The 23481-nt window shown below is 50.6% G+C and overlaps 6 protein-coding genes across 6 annotated transcripts; 4 read left to right on the top strand and 2 right to left on the bottom strand.

The window, feature by feature from the left end:
* Positions 1 to 903: 903 nt before the first annotated feature.
* On the bottom strand, positions 904 to 2461 carry PC9H_010403 (uncharacterized protein; the record flags this gene model as incomplete). The annotated part of the gene is made up of 4 exons (XM_036779896.1): positions 904 to 1557; positions 1609 to 1825; positions 1879 to 2342; positions 2393 to 2461. The coding sequence occupies 4 exons, from the start codon at positions 2459 to 2461 to the stop codon at positions 904 to 906; spliced, it is 1404 nt and encodes a 467-aa protein (XP_036627279.1).
* Positions 2462 to 3758: 1297 nt separating this feature from the next.
* On the top strand, positions 3759 to 4377 carry PC9H_010402 (uncharacterized protein; the record flags this gene model as incomplete). The annotated part of the gene is made up of 4 exons (XM_036779895.1): positions 3759 to 3834; positions 3883 to 4064; positions 4115 to 4197; positions 4254 to 4377. The coding sequence occupies 4 exons, from the start codon at positions 3759 to 3761 to the stop codon at positions 4375 to 4377; spliced, it is 465 nt and encodes a 154-aa protein (XP_036627278.1).
* A 636-nt stretch (positions 4378 to 5013) lies between these two features.
* Positions 5014 to 6738, top strand: PC9H_010401 (uncharacterized protein; the record flags this gene model as incomplete). The annotated part of the gene is made up of 6 exons (XM_036779894.1): positions 5014 to 5385; positions 5447 to 5610; positions 5674 to 5762; positions 5834 to 6061; positions 6139 to 6505; positions 6579 to 6738. The coding sequence occupies 6 exons, from the start codon at positions 5014 to 5016 to the stop codon at positions 6736 to 6738; spliced, it is 1380 nt and encodes a 459-aa protein (XP_036627277.1).
* A 2555-nt stretch (positions 6739 to 9293) lies between these two features.
* Positions 9294 to 9655, top strand: PC9H_010400 (uncharacterized protein; the record flags this gene model as incomplete). The annotated part of the gene is made up of 2 exons (XM_036779893.1): positions 9294 to 9582; positions 9642 to 9655. 2 exons carry the CDS (start codon positions 9294 to 9296, stop codon positions 9653 to 9655), a joined length of 303 nt encoding a protein of 100 aa, XP_036627276.1.
* Positions 9656 to 10656: 1001 nt separating this feature from the next.
* PC9H_010399 (uncharacterized protein) lies at positions 10657 to 11646 on the top strand (the record flags this gene model as incomplete). Its single annotated transcript, XM_036779892.1, has 2 exons — positions 10657 to 11062; positions 11123 to 11646. 2 exons carry the CDS (start codon positions 10657 to 10659, stop codon positions 11644 to 11646), a joined length of 930 nt encoding a protein of 309 aa, XP_036627275.1.
* A 5019-nt stretch (positions 11647 to 16665) lies between these two features.
* On the bottom strand, positions 16666 to 19013 carry PC9H_010398 (uncharacterized protein; the record flags this gene model as incomplete). Its single annotated transcript, XM_036779891.1, has 9 exons — positions 16666 to 16918; positions 16971 to 17063; positions 17119 to 17195; positions 17258 to 17425; positions 17479 to 17649; positions 17728 to 18165; positions 18215 to 18426; positions 18483 to 18752; positions 18803 to 19013. The coding sequence occupies 9 exons, from the start codon at positions 19011 to 19013 to the stop codon at positions 16666 to 16668; spliced, it is 1893 nt and encodes a 630-aa protein (XP_036627274.1).
* Between the last annotated feature and the right edge of the window lie 4468 nt (positions 19014 to 23481).

Genomic DNA, 23481 nt, shown 5'->3' with positions numbered 1-23481 from the left:
CTTCAGAATTCTTGAAGATAGTCACTATCAGGTAGGCTGGTAGTAGCTGCTAGAAACTCGTCCGAATTGTAGCTCTTACAAGGACAAGAAGTATTACAGCACTGGGGGACTTGCAAGGTACACCTCAATTAGTAATTTATTGATCGTTGGTTGGGCGTACTAGAAAGAAGCTCTAGCGTCGCTGCTGATTGCCAACACTCTTGAAGCGCTATATGACCCTCAAAGCCCCCGTTTTCATCGGTTTTCGAAACAGGGGGTAGAACTTCCGTTACCAAAGTTCTCGCCAGAGGAAGCAGTCCCCAAGTCCGAACACGAAGCCGATGGCGAGGTGCTGTATAAATTTCATGGGGTTATTGACTACATCACGTTTCTGACCGACGCACGGCGAAGTCTCAACAATCATGATATCAGTGAATGGGAGGATGTGATTCGGTTGAGCAACGGGAAACTATGCTCGGTGGAAGTGAAGCCAGAACATCTAGTCCACAATGCTGAACATATCTGGGAAGCCACAGCGCAAGCTGTTTCTCTCAGCCAACATCTCAAGTGGGTACCATATTTTAAGCGAGGGATATTGCTTGACGTCGGCGTTACTGTATACAACTAGGAGATCACAGAGATATATTATGACAGACGGTTCTACCTGGCGGTTCTGCCTCTATGATCCAACGGAGAAGATGAACTACATTTCTGATCTAGTTTCCTCCAAGGACGACGGTGACGGGTTTGTTCTTACACTTCTCGAAGATTGGGTAAGGATTACTCCACGTCAATGAGTTGAATCACAGGCTGAATAAACCCTCAGATCTGGTTCGCTGGTGGCGACTTTGATGGATTTTGGTCGCAACAAGCTCAGTAGGGAACCACCAGATCCATGTATTGGAATACAATGGGCATACACAATCAACTGAGGGTTGCAGCTACTATTCGCTGCCAACCGGGCAACTCCCGATCTCCTAAGCCTATATAGACATGCCCAGATTCCTCATCATAAGAGAGCACCACCATACCCTCCTCGTCGTCAAGATGAAAAGGGACCTCCGTCGAGGGCATGTCATCTGGATCAGGCGGTGCATTGAGGCGCGCAAACCCTCGACTACACGGATGATGATTGATAGGAAGAGGAAGTATAAATAGTTCCTCGTCCGACGTGCCGTGTAGTGCAGAAAACTTTCCGAAACAGTGACCCAATACGGTGTAATCTGGACGTCCTGGTAAACACCGACGACGTTCGATATTATACTCGAAGGGTGCAGTGCCTTGAGTGATGACGTGCCAATAATCTCCGCTCCATACCATCCACTTGGTTGGCGGTATTGAGGTTGGGGATTTACCGCTGAGAGGCCGCATGTCTGCGACGAAGGGAGCTCGGAACGCTATAGATTTCGGTGTGGTATTACTCCGCCAAATGGGCGAATAGTCGACGGTGGCTCCGGCAACATGTGTTCCGGAGATGGGGAAGAAGGCCGGTAAGCGAAAGAGGTGAGCAACCTCGTCGGCGGCCACTACAAAGTGACATTGGTCAAGGATGACGATCGAGCCCGCTGAACAAGTGAGCTACCCAAGCAATTGAGTGTGGTGGGAAGACTGGCTGGACAGTGGACTTACATCAATCCCTGTCAGCCCCAAGACAGGAGTACCTTTGTGTCGAGCATAGTCGCGAATGTAGGCTGAATGACTACTCGCCACGTGGCACCACATCATAGCGAGGAGCTCCGAATCGAAATAAAACGCTTGGAATCTCGCGTCGATATAAAAGTAGTCGATCTCTTCCCAGATGTTCGTTATAATATCGTAGTGAAAGACGTGGACATAAGATCGGTCCCTTCAAGGCGAGACTCAGTGCCGCGATTCAACGGTGAGAAGGATGATAATTACAGTGGGTACCCAGTAGGACCTACAGCATAGCTTTCCAAGTCCAGCGTCGCAACCGCTATATTGAACTCAGTCGCACCAACTGGCACCATGCGCCAATAGACGACTTGATGTTCGAAACGAGGGAGAAACGGTCGTCCGGCAGAAAGATCACTCGTCCCAAAGTCATGTATGAAGAACGAATCATCGGGCTCCTGTACGGTCACAAAATGGCGACCTCCTGGGACGAAGACTGGGGCGGTGCCTACGTCAATACTTGAGATTTGTATCAATTTGACATCAGGGTCCAGTCCTCTGTTTTTTTTATCTAGGGCGTTCAACCGAATCGTTGCTTTCAGAAGTTCTTCAAGTGACATATCGTCCAGCGCATAGCTCAGCCGGGGTATTGGCCGAATTTCCAGTATGTCACGAAGCGCGATTGACCACAACAACCTGTTTAGTACCAGATGCCGAAGTTGTCGTGACGTCTAGCTTCTGTGTTCAACAAAAGCACTGGAGCGTTCAATAAAGCACTTACTGCGCGTAGTGCACAAAGGTCTTTCACAGAAAGGTGGAGAGACAAGCTAAAAATCACGTCGAAGGGCATGTCTTCCAGAGACTTCGGTCGCTGCCAGAACAATGCCTCGAGGCTTCGTAGCAAACATGTATGAGGAAAGCGAGGGGAGAGCCATCGAGGAGTCTTGAGGATGGCAGATATCAACATCCATGCCAAATCCACAGGCAACGTTAGTATCCTGGAATTCATCCACGATGTTGACATCGTATCCGCACTCTGAGTTCTGCTTGTCAAGCGCCCGGCTTGTCGTCACGCAATCACGGCACACGCACGCACTCAAGGACTTATTGTATTATATACATTCAAGCGAGATCAGGCTACGTTGTAGAAACATTGCACATATGGATACAGGTGATGTTATGTGGCGTGACAACGACAAATGATCAGGATGCGGCGAAGAATGTTGTACGATTCAAGGGGAGGTACATATCAGTAGTGCCTTGCCAAGCTATGGTAGTGGGGGGTATTAATCCGTTCCGTGGGCGGCGTCGCCAGGTCGTTCATTCTCGTAGATGGTGAATAGTTGCCTGAGTGATAAGGGCCGTGTAAAGCTCGTCTCCTCAGACAGAGCGAAAGCCGTTGAATGACGCGATTGTCCAGAACGCAGCCGCCATTCGATAGCTAGTGTATCCGAAGCTTGGTCCGAAGTATTTGAGCCGCCCCTCGTTCATGAAAATCCGCGAGAATTCATGTCGTTGATCCATCAGCACCTCGCGTTCAGAGTAGGCAACTTTTTCGAGATACGGACGATGGCTACGTCAGGAGAACTTGCGGCTCGCGCGAAAGACGTTATCACCACCAATTTTAGGCTAAGGCTATCGGGGATCATGGTGAGTGACGTTGCGAGCAGGAATGAAAAATTAGTAGCAATCCGTTCCGCTGCGCAACGTCGTGCTGGCGTTCTGTCCGTCAGTCCCCCCAAGCAATAACGATTTTTGGCAGATTTGAAGTACCTTCTCCGATGACCGGGATTTTGTTTAGTGTACTATCATCGTACACTCGGCGGTTGACCAACGCAACGAGGTACATTCTGCGCCAGAGATCGGCATTGTAGAGGTTGTGCCAGGCGTGTCACGCGTCACAAGCCATATCTGGACAGGGGGCTAGTAAAGGAAATAGCATCCGTGACGCTCAATCCATTTCGTCTCTGAGTCCAAGTGACTGGTCGACGTCGACGACGACTCCCAGTTGCGTATGTCGGGGAGATGATGTCGTCACCATGTTACTCGAAAACATATATAAAGGGCGCGCAACCTGATCACGAACAAAAATTCTTCTCCCTTCCCCTCCCCCACTGCGCTACCTCCCTCAGCCCCCCGTTGCTAACATGCTCGCCCAATTCAACTTCATAAGCATGGCGATCCTCGCATTACCCCTCGTCGCTAGAGCACAAGATAGACCTGGTGAGTACCAAGAATTATCAGGCGGACTAAGACTAACCTTCAATATAGCGTGTGTTCAACAGTGCTTCCACAAGATGATCAGCACGACCAATTGCGACAAAACCGACGTCCCGTGTCTATGCTCCGATACCAGTTTTGTCAATTCAATGGTTCAGTGCCTCAGAGCCTCGTGCCCTAGCGATATCAGCAACAGCGTCATAGAAGAGGAAAGCACGGTGTGCGCCGCTCAAGTAAATTCTTCTGATTTCATCGTGAATTTCATTTAACGCGAAGTGTAAAGGGCGCACCGCTTAGCATCCAGCCTTCTAGTTCTCTCAGTGCTTCTGGTTCCGCGACGCCCACATCGTCCGCCTCCGCTACCTCGTATGCTCCGCTTCTGCCCTCTTCCTAACCACATGTATACTGATTGTTATACAAAGCGAAACTTCCAATTCTCGACCCACAGACGGAGCCAGCTCGCGGAACGCCAACGGCGCCATCACGTACAACATAAACGCCGTTGCTAGCATAGTCGCATTCGGGCTGGTGTTCCTCATGCTCTGAGTCAGACTTCAACCTTTCCTCTGTTTCCTTCCGTTGTTGTACTAGTGTCGCAGAACCATGCCGCTGTTCTTGATTTGTACAAGCCCTGAAATAATCGAGAGCTATTGGAGACTTGGAGGAGATTGTTGCAAACAGTGACTGGTAATAATCCAAGTAGTGGTCGTTGGGATGGTCATTACATGTCAGATCTTCATAACTCGTGCATTCATGTCTCCCGTCACAATGTCAAGTGAGTAGTACGACTTGAATCTGTATGAACAAGGCAAGAGAGATGCTAAATAAGGAAAGACAGGTTCAAACTCGATTCAACTCGACATTCCGGTTGCGCGTGTTTCACCTTGTACATGAAAGAAAGCTCTTCTTTCTTCCCCTCCCTCACTGCGCTAAAAAGGAAAAAGGCAGAACCTATATAAGGCAAGAGTTGTTGAAGTTGGACGTATCCCGTCAAACTCGAGGAGTCTTCGGTAAGGTAATGCGACGGGATGCCATAGGATGTCGTCACCGAATCCCCAAATATCATATATAAGAATGTGCGACCTACACCCAGACGAAACCTTCTTTCTTCCCTTCCTCTCCATCACTCGCGCTACCTCCCCACGGCTCAACTATCAGAATAGCGGCCCCTAGCGGCCGTCGATGCCTTCTGCCGCGCAGCAAAGTCCCTCTGACACCTCGTCCGACGACGCCCTCGAGGCGAAGCGCAGCCTCTCGTGCCACACCGCCGGTTGCCTGAAGATCGGAAGCATCCCCCAGTCCTCCACAATCACCCTCACCAACTCTCTCCCAGATCCCACTGTCACCCTCTTCCCGCCCTGCGAAACCACTGATGGCGGCGTACGGGCCTGGCTGTCTGTCCTCGGCGCGTCACTGGCATTGTTCGCGACCTTTGGGCTTATGAACGCTTTTGGTACCTTCCAAGCATGGTACTCGAGCCACCAATTGCAGCATCTTCCCCCTTCGACTATATCGTGGATTGGGTCTTTGCAGCTGTGGATGTTCTTCTTCGCTGTGAGTCTCTACTGTGCTGTCTCCTAGGATTGTTATTGAACTCGTCTTCCTCGTACGACAGGGTGGCCCAGTTGGGCGGCTGTATGATTCGTACGGTCCCACGGCGTTGATGATCATCGGAACGATTCTCTACCTTTTTAGCTTGATGATGACTAGCATCTCAACCCAATTCTATCAGTACGTTCTTTGTCAAGGCATCGTGTTTGGACTTGGTGTCGGCATGCTGTACGTCGCAATGTGAAATCACACTCCATCGTTTAGCAGAATTAATCAGTGTTTTGATTGCAGATTCTATCCATGCATGGCGAGCGTGTCGACACATTTTCTCAAGCTTCGCGCAACGGCCCTGGGAATCGCTGCCGCTGGATCAAGTTTGGGTCAGTACCCGTATCATCTATTTTCATAAATGCGATGTATCACCTGCTGACATCAAAGTATTGTTTGACAGGGGGCGTCGTCTACCCCATCTTGTTACGACAACTTTTCGATAAAGTTGGTTTTGGATGGGCTGTCCGCATCGCTGGATTCATCGGCGCTGCGTGCTGCGTTGTCGCCGTGTTGACAGTGAGCTCGCGTGTACCTCCCACCCGACCGAAAGCCACCGCCTTCAACTTCGCTGGGTTCAAAGACCTGCAATTCATCCTCCTGACGGCTGGAGGCTGTTTCGTCGCCCTCGGTACGTAACATAGTCCTTCCACTTCCATTCCACTTGGTTTTCACGTTCACGCCGCCACTCACCCTCCATTTCGACAGGTCTATTCATTCCATTCTTCTATCTTGCGGAATTTGCGCACGCCATCGGCATATCTACACACCTCTCATTCTACGTGCTCGCAGTCCTCAACGGTGGTGGGGTCCTCGGGCGCATCGCCCCAGCGTACCTGTCTGATGCCCTAGGTCGCTTCAACCTCCTCGCCCCATCCGCGTTCCTCGCCGGCCTGTCGTGCGTCTCGATCTGGCTCTTCACGCACGAGATCATCGCCCTCATGTTTTTCGCCGCCGTTTATGGCTTCTTCTCAGGCGCCTTCATCTCCCTCATCACGCCCTGCGTCGCGCAGATATCAGAAATGAACGAGATCGGGACGAGGATCGGGACTCTGTATACAGTGATATCGTTCCCGTGAGTCGATGCCTCAGCACGGCGAACTGTGACTTAGAAGAGGCACAATATTGACTCAATCATATCTTGTTAGATCCCTCCTCGGTGGCCCCATCGGGGGATTCCTGTTGACAAGGGGTCGGGGATCGTACGTCCCAATGGCAACCTTCGCTGGATCAGCCATCATCATTGGCTCCTTCCTCATCCTGTGGTCTAAGCTCCGAATCAACACCAATTTTCTCGCCCGTGTATAGTATCAACCCATCTCACCTCACATTCATCATGGCTGCGACACGACCCCGGACCACAATCTACATTAATTTGCAACGTATCACATATCAATACTCGTATAATTAAATCATAGCATACTACATAGCATAGCATGACACTCGCATCACTTATCAAGGACATTGTAGCTGTATAATTGTTTGTATTAGATGACCTTCACTCACTTGGTATCAGAATCCCGGGGTGCCACCACGTCGCCATGGGAGAATATCACTAGTACACTGCTAAACTATCTAGCTTCTTTATCAAAGTGCTGTCCCTTCTACGAATGCGTGTACTTCTAGATGTAATGCACTTCTAGGGATTGACTAGGAGATTCTAGGAGTCGTTGAGCACGTGCTCACAAATTCAGCACAGCCACTACTGCCAGTTCATTTCATACGGCCTATTGTGGACCAGATGTCGAAGTTGTTGTGACGTCTGGCTTCCGTGTTCAGCAAAGATAGTAGATCGTGCAACAAAGTACTTATCAGAAAGGTGGAAAGACGGCAACACTACTAGTATCCTGGAATCTTTCCAAGATGTCAATTACGGGTCCTGTAATGAAATGAAAGGAACCGTTCTTTATTTGGGTGGGGGTTTTGGGCGCTTCCTTAAGTGGACGGCTACTGTTGTAGCCGGTAGCCGGTCATCCGGAATCTCGGGATCTTGTTTAATTTTAATTTAATTTAATCTAATTTTGTATTCAATGTTAATTCAATTCAATCCACCTTTCCTCACTTGTACACGTGGGAGAGCTTCCAAAGCTAAATGAGAGTTAGCACCGGAGATTATTAATCAATATTCAGGGGGAGCCTCAGGGGAGCCCCTCAAAACACTGCTCAGCAGTCATACTCACTGTTTCATTTATGCTCATATTGTAGACTTACACTCTGGCATTAAATATGATATCTCACATGTATCATATTAACTCTGTAATATCAGTAGTGTAATGGAGTGTCAAGAGAGTCAACAAATTGTCAACAATGGCAATTTCAGATGAACATAATTGATCAGTACATGTGGATAAGTCTGATAATATATGATTCATAACTAACTAGCAGAGATATGCACATCTGTAGAGTGGATAACTAGTTTTACATGACAAGTGTAGTAGTTATTCCCAGGAATATGTTTGAATTGGTATTTCAAGTAATTAGATCAATCACTGTCCTACTATACAGTAGAATAGCATCTAAATCCTGGAGTAGCTGGAGGCAAAAAAGCAGCACTGTACACTTACAAGAGTCCACTGTTATTGAATGGAGAAAGAGTATATGAATATGAGTTCTCAGCAATTTGAGTAATGTTTTTGAATCTCCTATACTCTGTATATGTTATAGGCGCATCCAGGAGGCCCCTTAGGGGATACTAGGGGCATATTTGCGTGCGCTCTGGCTATGGGCTCGGGCCGTGTATACTTGCGGTTACTCAGACTTCTGTTATAGGCGCATCCAAGGAACCCCTTAGGGGCTACTAGGGGCGCACCCACATGCGTTTCCCGACTATGGGCTCGGGCCACGCATACATGTGGCCACGCAGACTTCTCGGATTACGGACTAAGTACATACTCGAGCACACTGTAGTTACTACGACCAAACTCATTGCTGTTTTGTGAACGTGTGGACGCCACGTGTTCCTTAGTATATATTCCTGTATTGTACATACAGCTACCTTAGTTTGAATATTAGTTCCTTTCCGCACTCGCACCCTCGCCCCTCTATTGGGGTCTCCCTCCGTTGCATCCCTTTGCCTCCGCCAGTACCCTCGGTACCCACATAGGACTCCTCCCGAAAATACAGGGCACACAAGAGTGTGGGAGGCACAGCCAGTAGCTGAAGCCAAGCCCGTATGTCCTCACCTCTACGTGGAACTGTGCACCCACAGGTCCGCGTATTCCCGAGTCCCTCTGCGAGTGTCGTGTAAACAAGTTACATTCTCCCCTGACTCCTAACTGATGACATGTGACTTGGGCACTCAGAGGAGACAGATGAGAGGATCAAGGAATATATATGAATGTTGTGGTCAAAAGATAAGATAAGTAAAGGCGTAACTACAGTATATAGAGTAGTGTTCCACCCTTCGACGTGGTTCCACGAGGCTCTTAATACAGGCCTGAAGTCTGTTATATGTTAATGCTTACCACTATTCTTTCTGCAATTGCCTACACTGCAGCTTACAACTTATACTGGGCCTAAAGTTTCCATCTGTTATCTCCTTCTTTAGTGCAGACATTATCTCCATCTTCTATCTGACACAATGGCTATCTATTTTGCTAAGTACTATTTATGAATCAATAGGACCCGTACAGGCCATGCATTGCAGTGGCTACAGCCCCAAGTATCGTAGTTCTGCTCGCCAAGTGACTTGGTCATCACGTAGTCACAGAGGTCACTACCAATTCGTGTGCCATGTGATGGTTTCGCTAGTAAATTCCCCTGAGTACACTCTGGTGCGCTCCATTATCGTCGATTCCATACTCATGGCAAGCGTAAAACATAGACAAGAAAATTCCAAGACCGGAAGCTCCCCCATGCCAACCATGGACATCTCGTCTCAAGTCAAAGTACCAGTCGACAGAACGACGATTCGTAACTGGCTTGATACCAGGGACGGAATCTACTTCTCCCTAACTGTGGACGAGATCTTGGAACATGGTGATCCTAGTGCATATGAGATAGTTCTCAAGAGAAAACTTGAGAAAGCACCAAAGGCAATCTGCGACACAATTTTGGGTCCAGATAGGAACCGGGTGCTGGCAAACATCGCGGACTTGCGAGCGAAGAAAGGTTTAAATCTAGAAGACCTCACGCTACAGCTTTTTGTTGATTGTACGTACTTTGTTTGAATACTCTGTCAAAAGCGGCTGACGGGGTGTCGGTTGCTCCAGCCTATCGTCACTAATGGCGGGCATATAGATGCCCCAATTCCCCTGACACTGATAAACAATGGGAAAATGTCAGTTTTAATGCCATAGGAATTGCCCATGCAATTCCTTCGACATTGATCTTGGCGGGAACCCAAATGGTACCCGCAGGTAGTCAATGTTGAAAGTGTTTCCTTTCAACGTCGTGCGACATTGAATAGTAACTAAACCGACCTTGTGTATCAACACCGCCACTTCCCTCAGTGTCTGGGAACCGGAGACGTGAGTTGGCCTCATGATTTCATTTCGCTTACAACAAATTCCTTGGTTTCCTCAGCTGTTAAGAGCCACACTCGCAGGGGGGGCTCGGGATACGCGGACCCGCGGGTGCGCGGTTCCACGTAGACGCATGGGGGAAACGGGGGAAATGAGGACGTACGGGCTTGGCTTCAGCTACTGGCTGCGCCTCCCACACTCTTGCGTGCCCTGTATTTCTGGGAGGAGTCCTACGCGGGTACCGAGGGTACGGGCGGAGGCGAAGAGGTGCGACAGGGGAAGAACCCACTAGAGGGGCGAGATGCGAGTGCGGAGAAGGAACTAATATTCGAACTAAGGTAGCTGTATGTACGATACAGGACTATATACTAAGGAACACGCGGTGTCCGCGCGTTCACGAAACAGTAATGAGTTCGGTCGTAGTAACTACAATGTGCTCGAGTATGTACTTAGTCCGTAATCCGGGAAGTCCGCGTGGCCGCGTGTCAGCGCGGCCCGAGCCCATAGTCGGGAAACGCACGTGGGCGCGCCCCTAGTAGCCCCTAAGGGGTTCCTTGGACGTGCCTATAACAGTACCTCCCCTTTAAGACCGAGACCCATAGAGGCCTAGACACTCATGACGCGCGGTGATATGGTGATGATGCGGTGTGGGTGTCATGAGGGTCCGTGGTGAGTCAGCCTCTGCGTGCACGTGAGGGAAGAAGCGCGGAGGCGAGGTGTGTCAGCAGTATAAAAGGCGGAAGCACGGAGGAGCGAGGCCGTAATGGCACCTCTCAACAAGCGCGCCCTCGATAACACCAACAACGACGAGCGACGGCGGCGGGAGGAGAAACGACGGCGCGAGGACGAGAGTGTCGCAGAGGCCGATGCTCGGTTGGAGAAGGAGGCGAGGCGGCGGCGGCGGGAGAAACAGCGGGCGCGGAAAGCCGCGGAGGAAGCGCGCGTGCGGGCGGCCGTCTCAGAGTACATCGCGGCGCGGGCGCGAATGGATGAAAATGAGGACGACGCTGCTGAGGAGGCCATCAGCGCGGCGGCAGGGAGCAGCACGGGTGCTGGCAAGGAGCGAAGAAGGGTGCCAAGGGCGACGAAAGGGAAGAGCCCAAGGGGCCGTTGCGGACGGAGCCTTGCCTCGGGTGCGTGCAACGCAACCTCGAGTGTCGTTCGCGCCTGTGAGTCCCCTTGACTTTATCGTCTTAGCGCGGCTTACTGACTTGTTCGTAGTGTGAAAGGGGCCCGCACTTGCTGGGAGTGCAAGGTGCAACACGTGCGGTGCGGAAACGGTGCGGGCGGGGTCCGGGGCACGGCGCGTGAAGCGCCGCCTGCTGTAACCGCGGAGCCGACGGTGGCGTCGTCGCTGGGTGACCTGGCCGCGCAGGTCTTCGACATGTCCGTGCATGTCCTCGAGCGGTCGCAGGCGTTATCGCGCCTGGAGGAGCGGCTTGGCGAGGTGGCAAACACGGTGGCATGGATCGCCGGTGCAATGGGGGCGCCACCAGACGTGGCTGAGCGGGTGCGCGGAAAGGAGGGGGTACGGACGAAGTCGCCGCAAGCGGTGGGCTCGACGAGCGCGGAAGGTACGGAGGACGCGGAGGGAGAAATGGAGGTGGACGACGCGAAGGCTCCGTCGACCAGCGACACTGACGATGTGCAGGACGCGGAGCCAGCGGACACGACGGACGAGGAGGAGGAGGGGATGGCTTGGGAAGGGACAGGGAAGGTGCTGTCGAGCGACGATGAGGAGGATAGTGAGTAGGAGGAAGCGCGGGGCCCTCGTCGGCGTGCGAGGCGGCACGAAAGAAGAAGGAAGAGAAAAAGACTATCTATGTTGTATGTTTTTTGTGTTTTTGTTCTTTCTCTTGTGTTGTTTTTTTTTTTTTTTTTGTAATCTATAACTGCCAGTGACCCCAGTGTGATTTGTAAGAAGAACCTAGCACAAGAAGAAGAGAGAAAAAAAGGAGAGAAACTTAAGAATTTAGGAGAGAGTAGTATACGTAAGGTAGTGGGCGCGGGTGCGCGCGGAGCGAGCGGGGAATAAGGGTGTGCTGATGGGTGGGTGGGTGAGCGCGGGTGCGCGTGGCTTGTCGCAAGTGTAGATGGAGAATGCGCGGATGCGCGGGGAAAATAAGAGAAAGGAGGGTAAATGCGCGGGTGCGCGGCGGAGCAATCTACAGGTGATACAAGCGCGGTGCGCACAGGGAGAAAGAAATGTTGAGTGGGGTGCGCGGTAACGCGGAAAAAATAGAGAAAATGAGATGAAGGACCATTACGCGGGTCCGGGCTTGTCAGGATAGCGCAGGTGGAATTCTGCGACGAGTTCCTGCGCGTGCCCGAGCTCGTCCGCGGAGAGCCACGAGAATTCTTCATCAGTGTGTTCGTAGCCGAGCCATCGAACGTAGTATTGAAGTTTTACTTTCCGTTGACGGTCGATTTTGGAGTCTACAATTTCAGCTATTTCAAATTCGTCGTTACCATCGACTTCAATGGGTGGGGGAGGGGATTGTACGCGATTTGGAATCGTGTTGGGTGTCTCGGGTTCGAGCATAGAGACGTGGAATACGGGGTGGACCCCGCGGAGATTTTCCGGGAGACGGATAGTGAACGAAGAGGGTCCTGCTTGGTGAATGATTTCGAACGGACCGAGGAATTTCTCCGCGAGTTTGTGCGAGGGGCGCGTGGTACGGAAGAATTTGGCCTTCACAAAAACCTTTTCGCCAACCTTGAAATCCGGCGCGGGTGCGCGGCGACGATCGGCTGGTCCTTGATAACGGGCTTGCGCCTCAGTCATCGCGGTACGTAGCTCTTGATGGAGCTCGTCGAGGTCGGTTACGAAGGTTCTTGCGCGGGCCGAGGCGAGGTCGAGGTCGGGATTAAGGGAGAGATTGGGGTGATAACCTTTGTTCGCAAAGAACGGAGATACTCCAGTGGTAACACTAGGAGCGTTGTTGAATGCGAACTCGGCGAGGGGCAAGAGGTCAGCCCAGTTATCCTGTTGATAATTACAATAAACACGTAAGTATTGCTCAAGGGTTTGGTTAGTACGCTCCGTTTGGCCATCACCTTCAGGATGATATCCTGAAGTGAAGTGGAGCTTCATGTCCAACCCTTTTCCTAAGGACCGGAAGAAGCGAGAAACGAACTCGGAGCCGCGGTCAGACGTGACGTGCGCGGGGACTCCGTGTTTAGAGAAAACATGAATAACGAATAACTTAGCTAGCCCTTCCGAAGTGATGGTGTCGTGGCACGGAATGAAGATTCCTTGCTTGGAGAGTCGGTCCATCACGACGAGGATGGAGTTGTACCCGAGGGACGGGGGAAGTTTCTCGATAAAATCCATAGAGATCGAGTCCCAAGGTCGAACGGGAACCGGAAGTTGTCGTAGCATGCCGTAGGGCTTGTGACGCTGGGGCTTGCTACGCATACAGGTGGTACAAGACTTGCAGTAATGTTGAATGAATTCTCGAAGTTTCAGCCACGTATATTCGCGGCGCACAAGTTCAATGGTCTTGTTCTGCCCGTAATGTCCAGCGAGGATATGATCATGTTTGAAACGGAGTACGCGGAGGCGAAGATCTCCGTGGTCGGGGACGTAGACGCGGCCGTCGAGGCGAAGTAGATTATCTTCGGAGCGCGACCACCGTGGTTCAAGATTTTCGAGTCGGGCCTTGGTAACTGGGTCTAGCAGATAAGCGTCAATAATATCCTCGTGCAACTTCTCTGTGTCCATAATAATGGAACCGCGGAGCGCGGGTTCCCAGAGGTAAGTCGCGCGGATAGACGCGGTCAGCTGTTCGTTCGAGAATATAGGCTTCAAATTTTGAGGGTTGACCGTAGCATAGCCGTCGCCTCCCTCCCTAAGGTAGACATCCCAACGTCTCGTGAGGGCGTCGGGTTTGGAGCCGAGCCTTCCGGGACGGAAGCGAATGAGGAGGTTAAATTGTGAGAGGTACTCGGACCACCGCGCTTGGCGGCGGGTCAGAATCTTGGTGGTCGAGAAGTATTCTAGGTTCTTATGATCAGTAACCACGTCGATTGGCTTACCAGACCCTTCCAGGTAATGGCGCCAGACGCGGAATGCTTCGAAAATGGCGAGGAGTTCCTTGTCGTGAACGTCGTAGTTCAGTTCTATAGAGCTGAAGGTGCGTGAGTGAAACACGACTGGGTGGATTTCGCCGTCTGACGTGTAGATGGACAGAATCGCGCCTAGCGCGTAGTCCGAGGCGTCCGTCTCCACGACAAGTGGCGCGTCCGGTACCCAATGCGTAAGCACGGGGGCCGAGGTGAACGCTTGTTTGAGCGCGTTGAAGGAGTCGCGTGCTGCCTGATCCCAATTCCAGGGCAGTCCTTTGCGCGTGCGACGGGTCAAAGGGACCACAATATCCGAGTAGTTCCGGATGAAGCGGCGGTAGAAATTGGCAAAGCCGAGGAAGGATTGTATGTCGCGAATCTTCCGCGGTTCCGGCCAATCTTGGATCGTCTTGACTTTCGAATTATCCATGGTAAGACCTTGCGGGGAGAGGATGTAGCCGAGATATTCCACAGTGTCCGCGTGGAATTCGCATTTGTCGGCGTGCGCGTAGAGTTTGTGTTGGCGGAGCCGACGGAGAACCTCCTTGACGTGTTTCCTGTGATCTGCCATGTTATCAGAGTAGATTAGTATATCATCCAGGTAAATGATAACATAGACGTCGAGGAGATCTGCAAAAATGTCGTTCATGAACCACTGGAACGCGGAGGGAGCGTTAGTCAACCCGAAGGGTACAACCAACCACTCGAAGGAGCCGTAGCGGGTTCGGAACGTGGTTTTCCATTCGTCTCCCTCAGCGATGCGTACCAGATGGTATGCGTGCCGAAGGTCGATCTTTGTATATACCGATGCTTTGTGTGGAGTATCGAGGAGATCCGAGATGAGGGGCAAGGGATAGCGGTCTTTCTTCGAGATGCGATTGAGGCCGCGGTAATCGACGCAAAGCCGAAGGGAGCCGTCTTTCTTCTTGACAAAAAGAACGGGTGCGCCGTGGGGCGACTTGCTGGATCGTATAAATCCAAGTCCGAGGTGTTCGTCGATAAACTCCTTTAAGGTCTGCTGCTCTGATTGCGAAAGCGAGTACATGGCGCCGACCGGAGGCGCGGCACCGTCTTCGAGTTCAATCTTGAGGTCATAAGGTCGGTGTTCAGCTAGTGTGTCGGCCTTGCCTTTACTAAACACGTCCGAGAATTCATGGTATTCTTCGGGGACCGTTGATAGGTCGGGGTCGGTTATGCTAGCGGCTCTGGCGGAGGTGGTCTCGGGTTGTATCATAATCTGAAAAACCGTCGATCCCGCAAGTCGGGACGCAGCGCGGAACGCGGCTGCGTTGACCAGTGAGATGTTAGGCGGAGAGGACGAAGTCGGGGCCGAGGTCGGAGTCGAGGGTGTCGAAGGAGATGCTTCAACGCAAGAGGTAGCGCGCACCGCGGGCGGCGCGCAAGGCCTTATACTAGGAGTGTCGAGAATTGGGGAACGGAAAATGATGCTGCTCTGAGCCCAGTCAATCAATGGATTGTAGCGGGAGAGCCAGTCGTATCCAAGAACCACAGAACAGGACGGATCCAGAGGGGTCATAAGACAAGTGACAGTCATATTGTCGCCAGACGGGAACCGGAGATGGATATCTATAGCTTCGGTAATGAAGTTGTTAGAGGTACCATCGAAGAGCAGTAGTTTAATAGGAGTTATAGGGTGAGTAATGAGTCCATGTGAACGAGAGAACATAGTATCTACGAAACAATGGGTCGAACCAGAATCAACGAGAGCACGAAAACGAGCGAGGGAGTCCGAGAGCGAATTAGAAGTAAGTAGTAAATGTAACGCGGAAGGCGAGGAGAGCGCGGAACCGTTTAATCTACAAACTGCCGGCCATAGAACAGGAGGGCGACCTACACGAGCCGGAGACTCGGAGGCGCCAGTCAGTTTTTCGATTCGGCGTCAGAGATGTGCGCGGTGGACTCTGCGTCTTCCGCGGGTTCAGTGACCGCGGCGCGGGCCTTGGCCTTCTTCTGGCTCTTCAGGCATTTGTTCGCCTTGTGCCCCGCGCCGCCGCAGAACAAACAGAGCTCGTTGTCGAAACGTCGTTCATCAGGAAAAACCCCCTGGGCTTTGAAGCCCGACAGAAGCTGCCCAGAGCATAAATAAGCTGACAGGAGCCATTAAACCTCTGCAAGCCAACTAAGATTTCAAACAAAGGTTCAACTGGATATCGAAATGTTAAAGCAATCAGAACATAAATGTTGACTCTTTCCCTGAGCTAATCCTAATGTATGGTTTGTTTGACGTCGTTTGTCACCTACGAAAGACCCAAAGATTGGAAAGACCCAAAACCTCTCAAATCCTTGAAAGATTGGAAAGACCCAAAACCTTTCAAATCCTTGAAAGCCACCGAAGCCCTCAAAGCAATCAAACCTGTCCAACCTATCAAAAGATTTCATAGCCATCATTCAACATAGAAATCCATTGCAAGACATGTGAAGAACTTAGTCCAAATCAAAATCTGCCTTTAGTCACCAGAGATCATATCCTGTATGCAAGAGGTTGAAGATGTTGAAGCTTGGAAGTATACCAAAGAGTAGTATTAGAGCAATACAGAAATAATTCACATTGATTTCATAAAATCACCACCACATTGGTGTTGGCATTTGCATACTGGAGCAGGGCAGAATGGGTATTAGATGACTTTGTATAGTAAGGTAGGTATAGTATGTATGTATGCTGGAAGGAACAGAAATGAAGTGATATCTACGATGCACTAGGGACTGGAGTTGGACTTCTGGAGAGTGTTTGTGAAGCTAGTCCAGAAGCAGAGACAGGGGCAGGTGTAGACGAGGTAGCGGCAGAGGCAGGCACAGATGAAGTACATGATGCAGTACTAGACTTGGAGGTTGACCGGCCAGGGCCTGCCTCTAGGGCGTCAAAATCCACCTCATCAAAATCGTCCGCTGGATCTTCACCGTAGTCATGAGCATGCAAGAATCCTGGCTTGGAAATATTCCTGATATGCAAAGGTCATTTGAAATGAAGGGATGGACGAAAGATGGACAAACATTATATCACGCCATAAAGACTCTTGAAACTTCTTGAACCAGTTTGGCGACTTCTGCTCGACATAATTAAGCCTGGCCATATAATGCTCGTAACTGCAATCACCCTCAGTCAAATCAGAACAGATAACCAGAGTACTATATTACTCACATAGGCCTGACAATGTTTGTCTTGAATTTGACCTCCGTACGGTATCCATCACGATATTCGTTAACTGCATGATGAAGCTTGAACAAAAAATAATCAGTATACGTAGTACTAAAGAGACGAGGTCGGGAAGGGAACTCACAGCTGCGATTACCAAGGCGAGCAGGGCCTTCGGTATGGCCTTAAGCTGCAGCATTTTGCCAAAGGCCATCTGGGTTGTCAGACTGCCTGAGCCGTCAAAGAATACCCTTCGAATAACATCAGCTATGGCACTGTTGCCAAAAGGAGCTTGAGCGTCAAAGCTTCGCTTCTAAATGAAAGTTGTGATTCTCATATCCAAGTGAGAATAAGAAACAAACTCACCAGAGCGTTCACTTCAGCGTAATGAAGGTGACCCTTTTCCAACAGAAAGGCTACCTTTGATTTAATGCTGGATGCGTCTGAACCTGGGCCAAGAAACCGATAGTTCCCAGGCGCCAACAAGGTGGCACGATCCTTCACGGCATTCCTCATCAATGGTCCCACGTAGCTGATCTAAGCATCAGAGGGACGGTGAAGAGGGAAAGATAAGCTGGAAGGTTTCTGAAGGGAGAGAGACGACATTGAACTTACATAGGTAATCAACATGGCTTTGATATCTTCATCATCATCGCCGTCATCCAGCTCAGCCTCTTCCAGACCGTCGAGGTACTTGATCTCATTGGGAGAATCACATGTACTACGTACTAGGTCCCAGATGAAGTTATTGATGTTGCGTGGGAAGGCTTCTTGAAGACAGATGTGACATCGCATGGCTTCCCTAGCCTTGATTGCAATGCGTCGTGCTTCAGGATAAGGTTTGAAGTCTTCAATGTTGATTTTAGGACCACGACGTCCCTTCCGACGGCCTGTACCACGCTTCCTCTTTAGAACCCGTCTGCGACCAACTAGCTCATCGTCGCCATCCTCTGCTACAGTCTGCCAAATGTTGGTTAGCTTCATCTCTAGTGAAAGAGAAAGGGAAGTGACCTGGGCGCTTCTCTTGTGAGGTTTCTTCTTCAACGGGAACATCTGGTTGAAGAGTCATTAGCTTGGTTAGCACGCAAAGCAGTGAAACAACCTCTATGTCGTAGTCCTCCTCAACTTGGCTCTTCTTCGACTTACGCCTCTTGGATTTGACATCAAGATCTGACTCCTCGTCCTCCATGGAACTGCTACTGCCTGAGCCACTGGTCTTGTCGGATGGCTCGTCCACGTCCACGTCCTCCTCGTCCTCGTCCTCGTCCTCGTCCTCCTCAGGCTTCTTAGACTTGAATTCCACAGGTGGTTCATCTGCTCAAAAGGCCATGATTTAGCAATCAAGGGAGAACCAGTTCATTGATTGTCACCGTCTTCAGAATATATGGTCTTAGCCGCATTCTTGGGAGCCAAGCCCCTCAATCTGGCCGCAAGACCATCACCAGCAGTATCGCTAGCACTAGCCTCATCATCTTGAAGACCATCTATCTCGTCAGCGTTAGGGACACCCTCCTCTGTTTTCCGCTTCTTGGGCAACACTCTGTCAGGTGCTGATGATATGGAACGCTTTCCGAGACTAGTCTGGCCCGTCTCCTGTGAGTTCTCTCGGGATAAGACATCTGCATTCCGCTTTTGGATTTCTGCCATCAAGAAAGCATGAGCTAAGACTGCCTGAGCATGATGCACGTACCACTGCTTTTGGCTTCTTGCTCTGCCTTTTTAGCTTTCTTAGCCTTGACCTTTGCGGCGGTAGCCTGTGCTTTCATCTTGGCCTTGGACTTTACGCCCGAGTCATCCACATCCTCATCCTGGGCCTCAGCCTTGCCTTTGCCCTTCTTCGCCTTCTTTGTCGGGGGTGGTGAAGAGACAGCAGCTGTGTTAGACCTTGTCACTCTGGCCATAGTGGGCGGTGAGGTGGAAGATGGATGGAGGAAGGAGAGAGAGGTCAACGTTGAAAAGAGGTACGGTATGCCAAAGACGTAAGGAAAAGTCTCCCTGAATATCATTGAAAATATCGGTGAATTTAAAGTTTGTCCGCTCTCTTGAAATCTATTACTTCAAAAATAAGTACTATGTATCTACATGAAACTAGAGTTGTTAATCCAACCGTTACGGTTCTTAATCCAGCTTTCTCCAGCTTTGTCTGAGTGCAGGACAAAAGACGCCCTCTCACCTACATAAGGCATGTTAAAATGAGTTATGTTTTTCGAGTCAAAGACAAGCCAGTCCCCATTCCTGAGCTGCAATCGCAAGCCAGCCTCCCGTAGACATATGTCTCCATCCCTGAAGCTTCCTATAGCAAGAACAAGACACATCAGAGTGTCCATGCCATCACGGTGCTCAATAGTTTGAACGTTGAGATTGACCACGACACCACTGAAGGGAAATACAGGGGAGACTTCATCGCCCGGTAGAAACTCTGCAAAGATCTTCTCTATGTTGTATTCCTTGGGTACCAAGGTTTGCAGCTATGAAAATTAGGGCGTCAGACTTGGGGCATTCAGCAAATTGTGGAAGGGAAGGTACTATATCTCTTATTTCCTCAAAAGCCAGGGCAAAGTTGTCCTTGAGTGCCTCGTACGCCTTTGGAAACCTCTTCATTTCTTCCGACGGTCGCGGCACAAACAGGGAGAATGTTGATCGCCTTTTGAGACCCTGCTTGCTAAGCTCAGCTGGGTGAATATCGTCAGGTGCATCGTCTCCCTGTAAAACAAACACTTAGCCAGTAAATTATTCAGAGAGGTATTAAACCTACGTACATTGGTGCTGTAACGATTGTACCAGTCAAAGTGGAGACCAAGGAAAGGGACTTTTAGTTCTTTCTCTCCCCCGTTGATAGGTTGGATTCGGTTGCTGAGGTCGCCAAATATGCCCATCAACTTTGTGAGGAGGTTCTTCTTGAGGCCCTCTGATAAAGTGCCGCGCAGAAGAACAAGATTTCCCTTGCAATCAGGACTTTTAGAACGAATTAGCAGGGGTTTGTTGCTAGGATGTAAATAAGGTAAGCGTAATGAATAAGGAAATAAAGCATGATGATCTTACTCTGGCTGGATGTCTTTGAAAGACAGGTATAGATACTCGTTGTCATGAACCTTTTTACCCATGCTGTAAAAGCTAGAGAGCTGAAAGGTGAAACGAGTAAGGCATGTTTCCTGGTTGTCTGGTAATGCCAAAGAATCATACCTTCTTTCGCAGATCAGTCAGGCTACGTACCAAAAGAGCCCTGGATGCCTTCGACCTTTGTTTGACTGTATTAGCAACTCTTTTGCAACGGTCGGAGTTTAACTGGACTTTGTTGGCGGTGGCATCGAAATCGACCTCAATGATGTCACAGGTATGGGCTGCTGGCAGACGAGCCACCGCCTGGAAAACTTTTACCTGGGCCTCGTAGAATGCTGAAGGTGGGGGAGAGCATCCTTGGCCGCCTAGTGATCTGGCCGTGACAGAGTAAAGATCGACCTCAAGGAGTGCGTCCAACTTAGAGAGAAATGGTAGCCATGCATCTCTGCATCTGGGGAGAGGCGCGAAGTCGCTGAAGTTCTAACGTCAACAAAAGCCTCAATGAACTACAGGAAAACATGAACGTACTTCGATTTCAATGCGTCAAGAACCTTCTCCGTGGCCATCAGGTCAGTGAAGTCCAAATCCGTTTCGCCTGCTTGCAAAAACTCTGGCCCGAAGACGTTGGTGAGGCGAAGAGGGTGAGATTTTCGCAAGCTAGACATTGCTGGAATGATTGTCCCTCTCACCGACTTTCCGTATTTGCTTTCTGTAATCGTTGAGCTCCTTGGATGCGAAGAGGACACACGAACACACCTTGACTTGGGTTTCGTAGCAAATTACTAAGGCAATTGATTTCCTGCATAGGGAGAGTCTGAGTGGCAGTGACGAGTTGCTTTGACGCGATCACCCAAAGGATGTATAGGGAGCCTGTATCTCCGATCGTATCAACGACCACTAGAGTTAGGAAAGGTTAAGACCCACTAGCCGCTGCCAAAGAGGCATATTTCCTGCCGAAGGACACCCAATCCTGGAAAGTTCGTGCAACGATGCCCAGGTGTGAAATACTTGGACTTTGGCAAGAAATCCGGGCTATGTCGGCTACGGAGGAAGGGGCCCTAGATGTAGTTCCTTCCCGCAATCTACGTCTTGCTCAGGTATGGGTTTCTCAAAAGAAAGGAAATAATACATACACGTCGACGTATCCGGCCAGCTGGATCAATCTAAGCATGCGCACCACGCTAGCCCCTTGACTGTTACCCTCAATCTTGTGAATGTTGACAACTAGCCCGTCCAGAGTAGAAAGGCGATCTGAGGCCGAGGCCGATTGAGAACCAGAATAGTCCAATAGATAGCCTGCAATCCGAAAGCCCCAATTTGATGCATCCAGGGGTCTAAGCTCTTCAGCTGCGGTAATGATGTTGTTAAAGACGTTCAGAGCATTTTGCGACAGACGGACTCCAGCGACGGCAGTGGGAGCCCAGTTAGTGTTGCTGTTCCTATTGCATGCGGCGTTAGCCCGCTTGGGAGGACGACCTGGGTCCGACGACGATGAGGGTTCCTGGCTAGCCACCAAGGTCTGTGCTCGCTTGCGGTTAGGCGTTGATAGAGCAGGGCTCAGAGAATCTGAGGGGAAATTGAACCCATAGGAACTTTCCGCGCCGACGCTCGCAGGGGAAACTAATCTCTGCCGGAGATTTCAAACCTGACGGAACTGGAGGTGCGGGGCCAAAAGACATACCTCCTGGGCTTCAGGACTAGGCGACGGTGTTGGCCAGGGAGCCGAAACCGAAGTCTGTGGTGCTCCCACCCCATGCTCAACAGGCTCGACAGCGAGTGGATTGTCGGTCGCGCGCCCTTGCTCCGTCGCGTGTTCGTGTTCTGCTGGGTCCGACAGCGCGCTGAGTCGTTGCCGAATTAGTGGAAGGGAAGTGTATTGGCTGGGAGATCTTTGTAGGAACGCCAGAAGCTCAGAAACCTCATGCTCCTCGAGCGGCAGGCACAGCATGTCGACTGGAAAGGATGAGAGAAGCGCGGAGTCCCGCGGTTCGGACTCACGTGGGGTAAATGAGATTCCTGCCCATTATGGAAAGGTCAGCGGTTAGAAGCCTACTATAAAAGGGAAACATAGCGCCAGCTTTCGTGCCGGAGGCGCATACTCCAGTCCTCCCGAGTTAGCGTTGAGTGTCCGATGTATTAGGGAATGTAAATGAAAATAGCACTACTTGGAGGCGAAAAATCTGAAAATCAATGTAATGAAGTTGGCTAAAGTGATCTCCGCGACGATCTTTGCCTGACGACGTCCGCGCGGGGTAGATCCCTCATCTTGCAAAGTATTCAAGGCATCGTCAATTGTGTCACGGAGTTGCTGAACTGATGTCAGTAAGAAACACACACAATATCGAGTGACTCACCTGTATTTCGAGCGATGCTAACTCCTTCGGTGGCGGGTTGGGGCCTTCAGTGTATACCTTAAGAGTGTGGTCGCCCACCGCTACCATCCTTCCCTTGGTGACTTAAAGAAGGAGTGTGTTAGCATGAGGACAAAGTAAATGATCCTTTCATACCTGGCCAAGATTTGGATCGACCGCTGGAGGCGAGGGCAATTACGGTCCCCTCCACAAGGTCGTATACACTGCAGTAATCTCCAACATCATAAAAGATAATGTCGATGTCAGCCTCAACACTTTGGACGTGTTCAAGGGTAGCAAAGGCCTAGTGGGGTAGTTAGAAGATGAGTTGAGTACGGGTCATTGGTTACTCACCTCCTCTTTATACAGCATGATAACGGTGAAGGTTGCACCGTGTTCGCGCCGAATTGTGACACAACTTTCGCCATCTCCTGATGATACCGCTAACCAGGTCGAGCCCCGATCTGGACGACCGTGAACGTTGGAGGCGCTCGGATTTGCGAGGAATATAACCTGGGCTTCGTCAAAAAGAGTGCCAGACATCAGGGAGGTAGTTGATGGTAGGGAATGAAAGGAGGGTGACGGACAGTGGCTATTTAATGCCTTCACGCAGTCGCTCACAAGGGCTTGGCACCTGCCGTTAATTTCCTTCCTGCGCTCGCTCGCCTGGTTTATGACTAGAATAGACTGGCATGTAAAGGGTGAAGGAACATTTGTTATGCCAAAACCGCGGTAATTGCAAGGTCTCTGTAGCATGCCCCCAAGAGGTGCAACATGGTTGGGGTCGCGTGAGGGAGCGACGGCGCCCTAGGTGACACATAGCCCCAATTGCCTCACCAAACGTGCTTGAGTGTGCAGCTTCTCCTCGAGGCTCCAGATGGCCGCGACGGCCGTCTATGGCACACAGCAGACATCCGACTAAGTACCTCATGGGCACATTGCTACGCTGCACACGCAG

Source organism: Pleurotus ostreatus (genome assembly GCF_014466165.1).
Source record: "Pleurotus ostreatus strain PC9 chromosome Unknown scaffold_8, whole genome shotgun sequence".
Classification (NCBI taxonomy): Eukaryota; Fungi; Basidiomycota; class Agaricomycetes; order Agaricales; family Pleurotaceae; genus Pleurotus; species Pleurotus ostreatus.
Note: the sequence above shows the minus strand (reverse complement) of the source record. Positions and strands in the feature narration are given on the sequence as shown.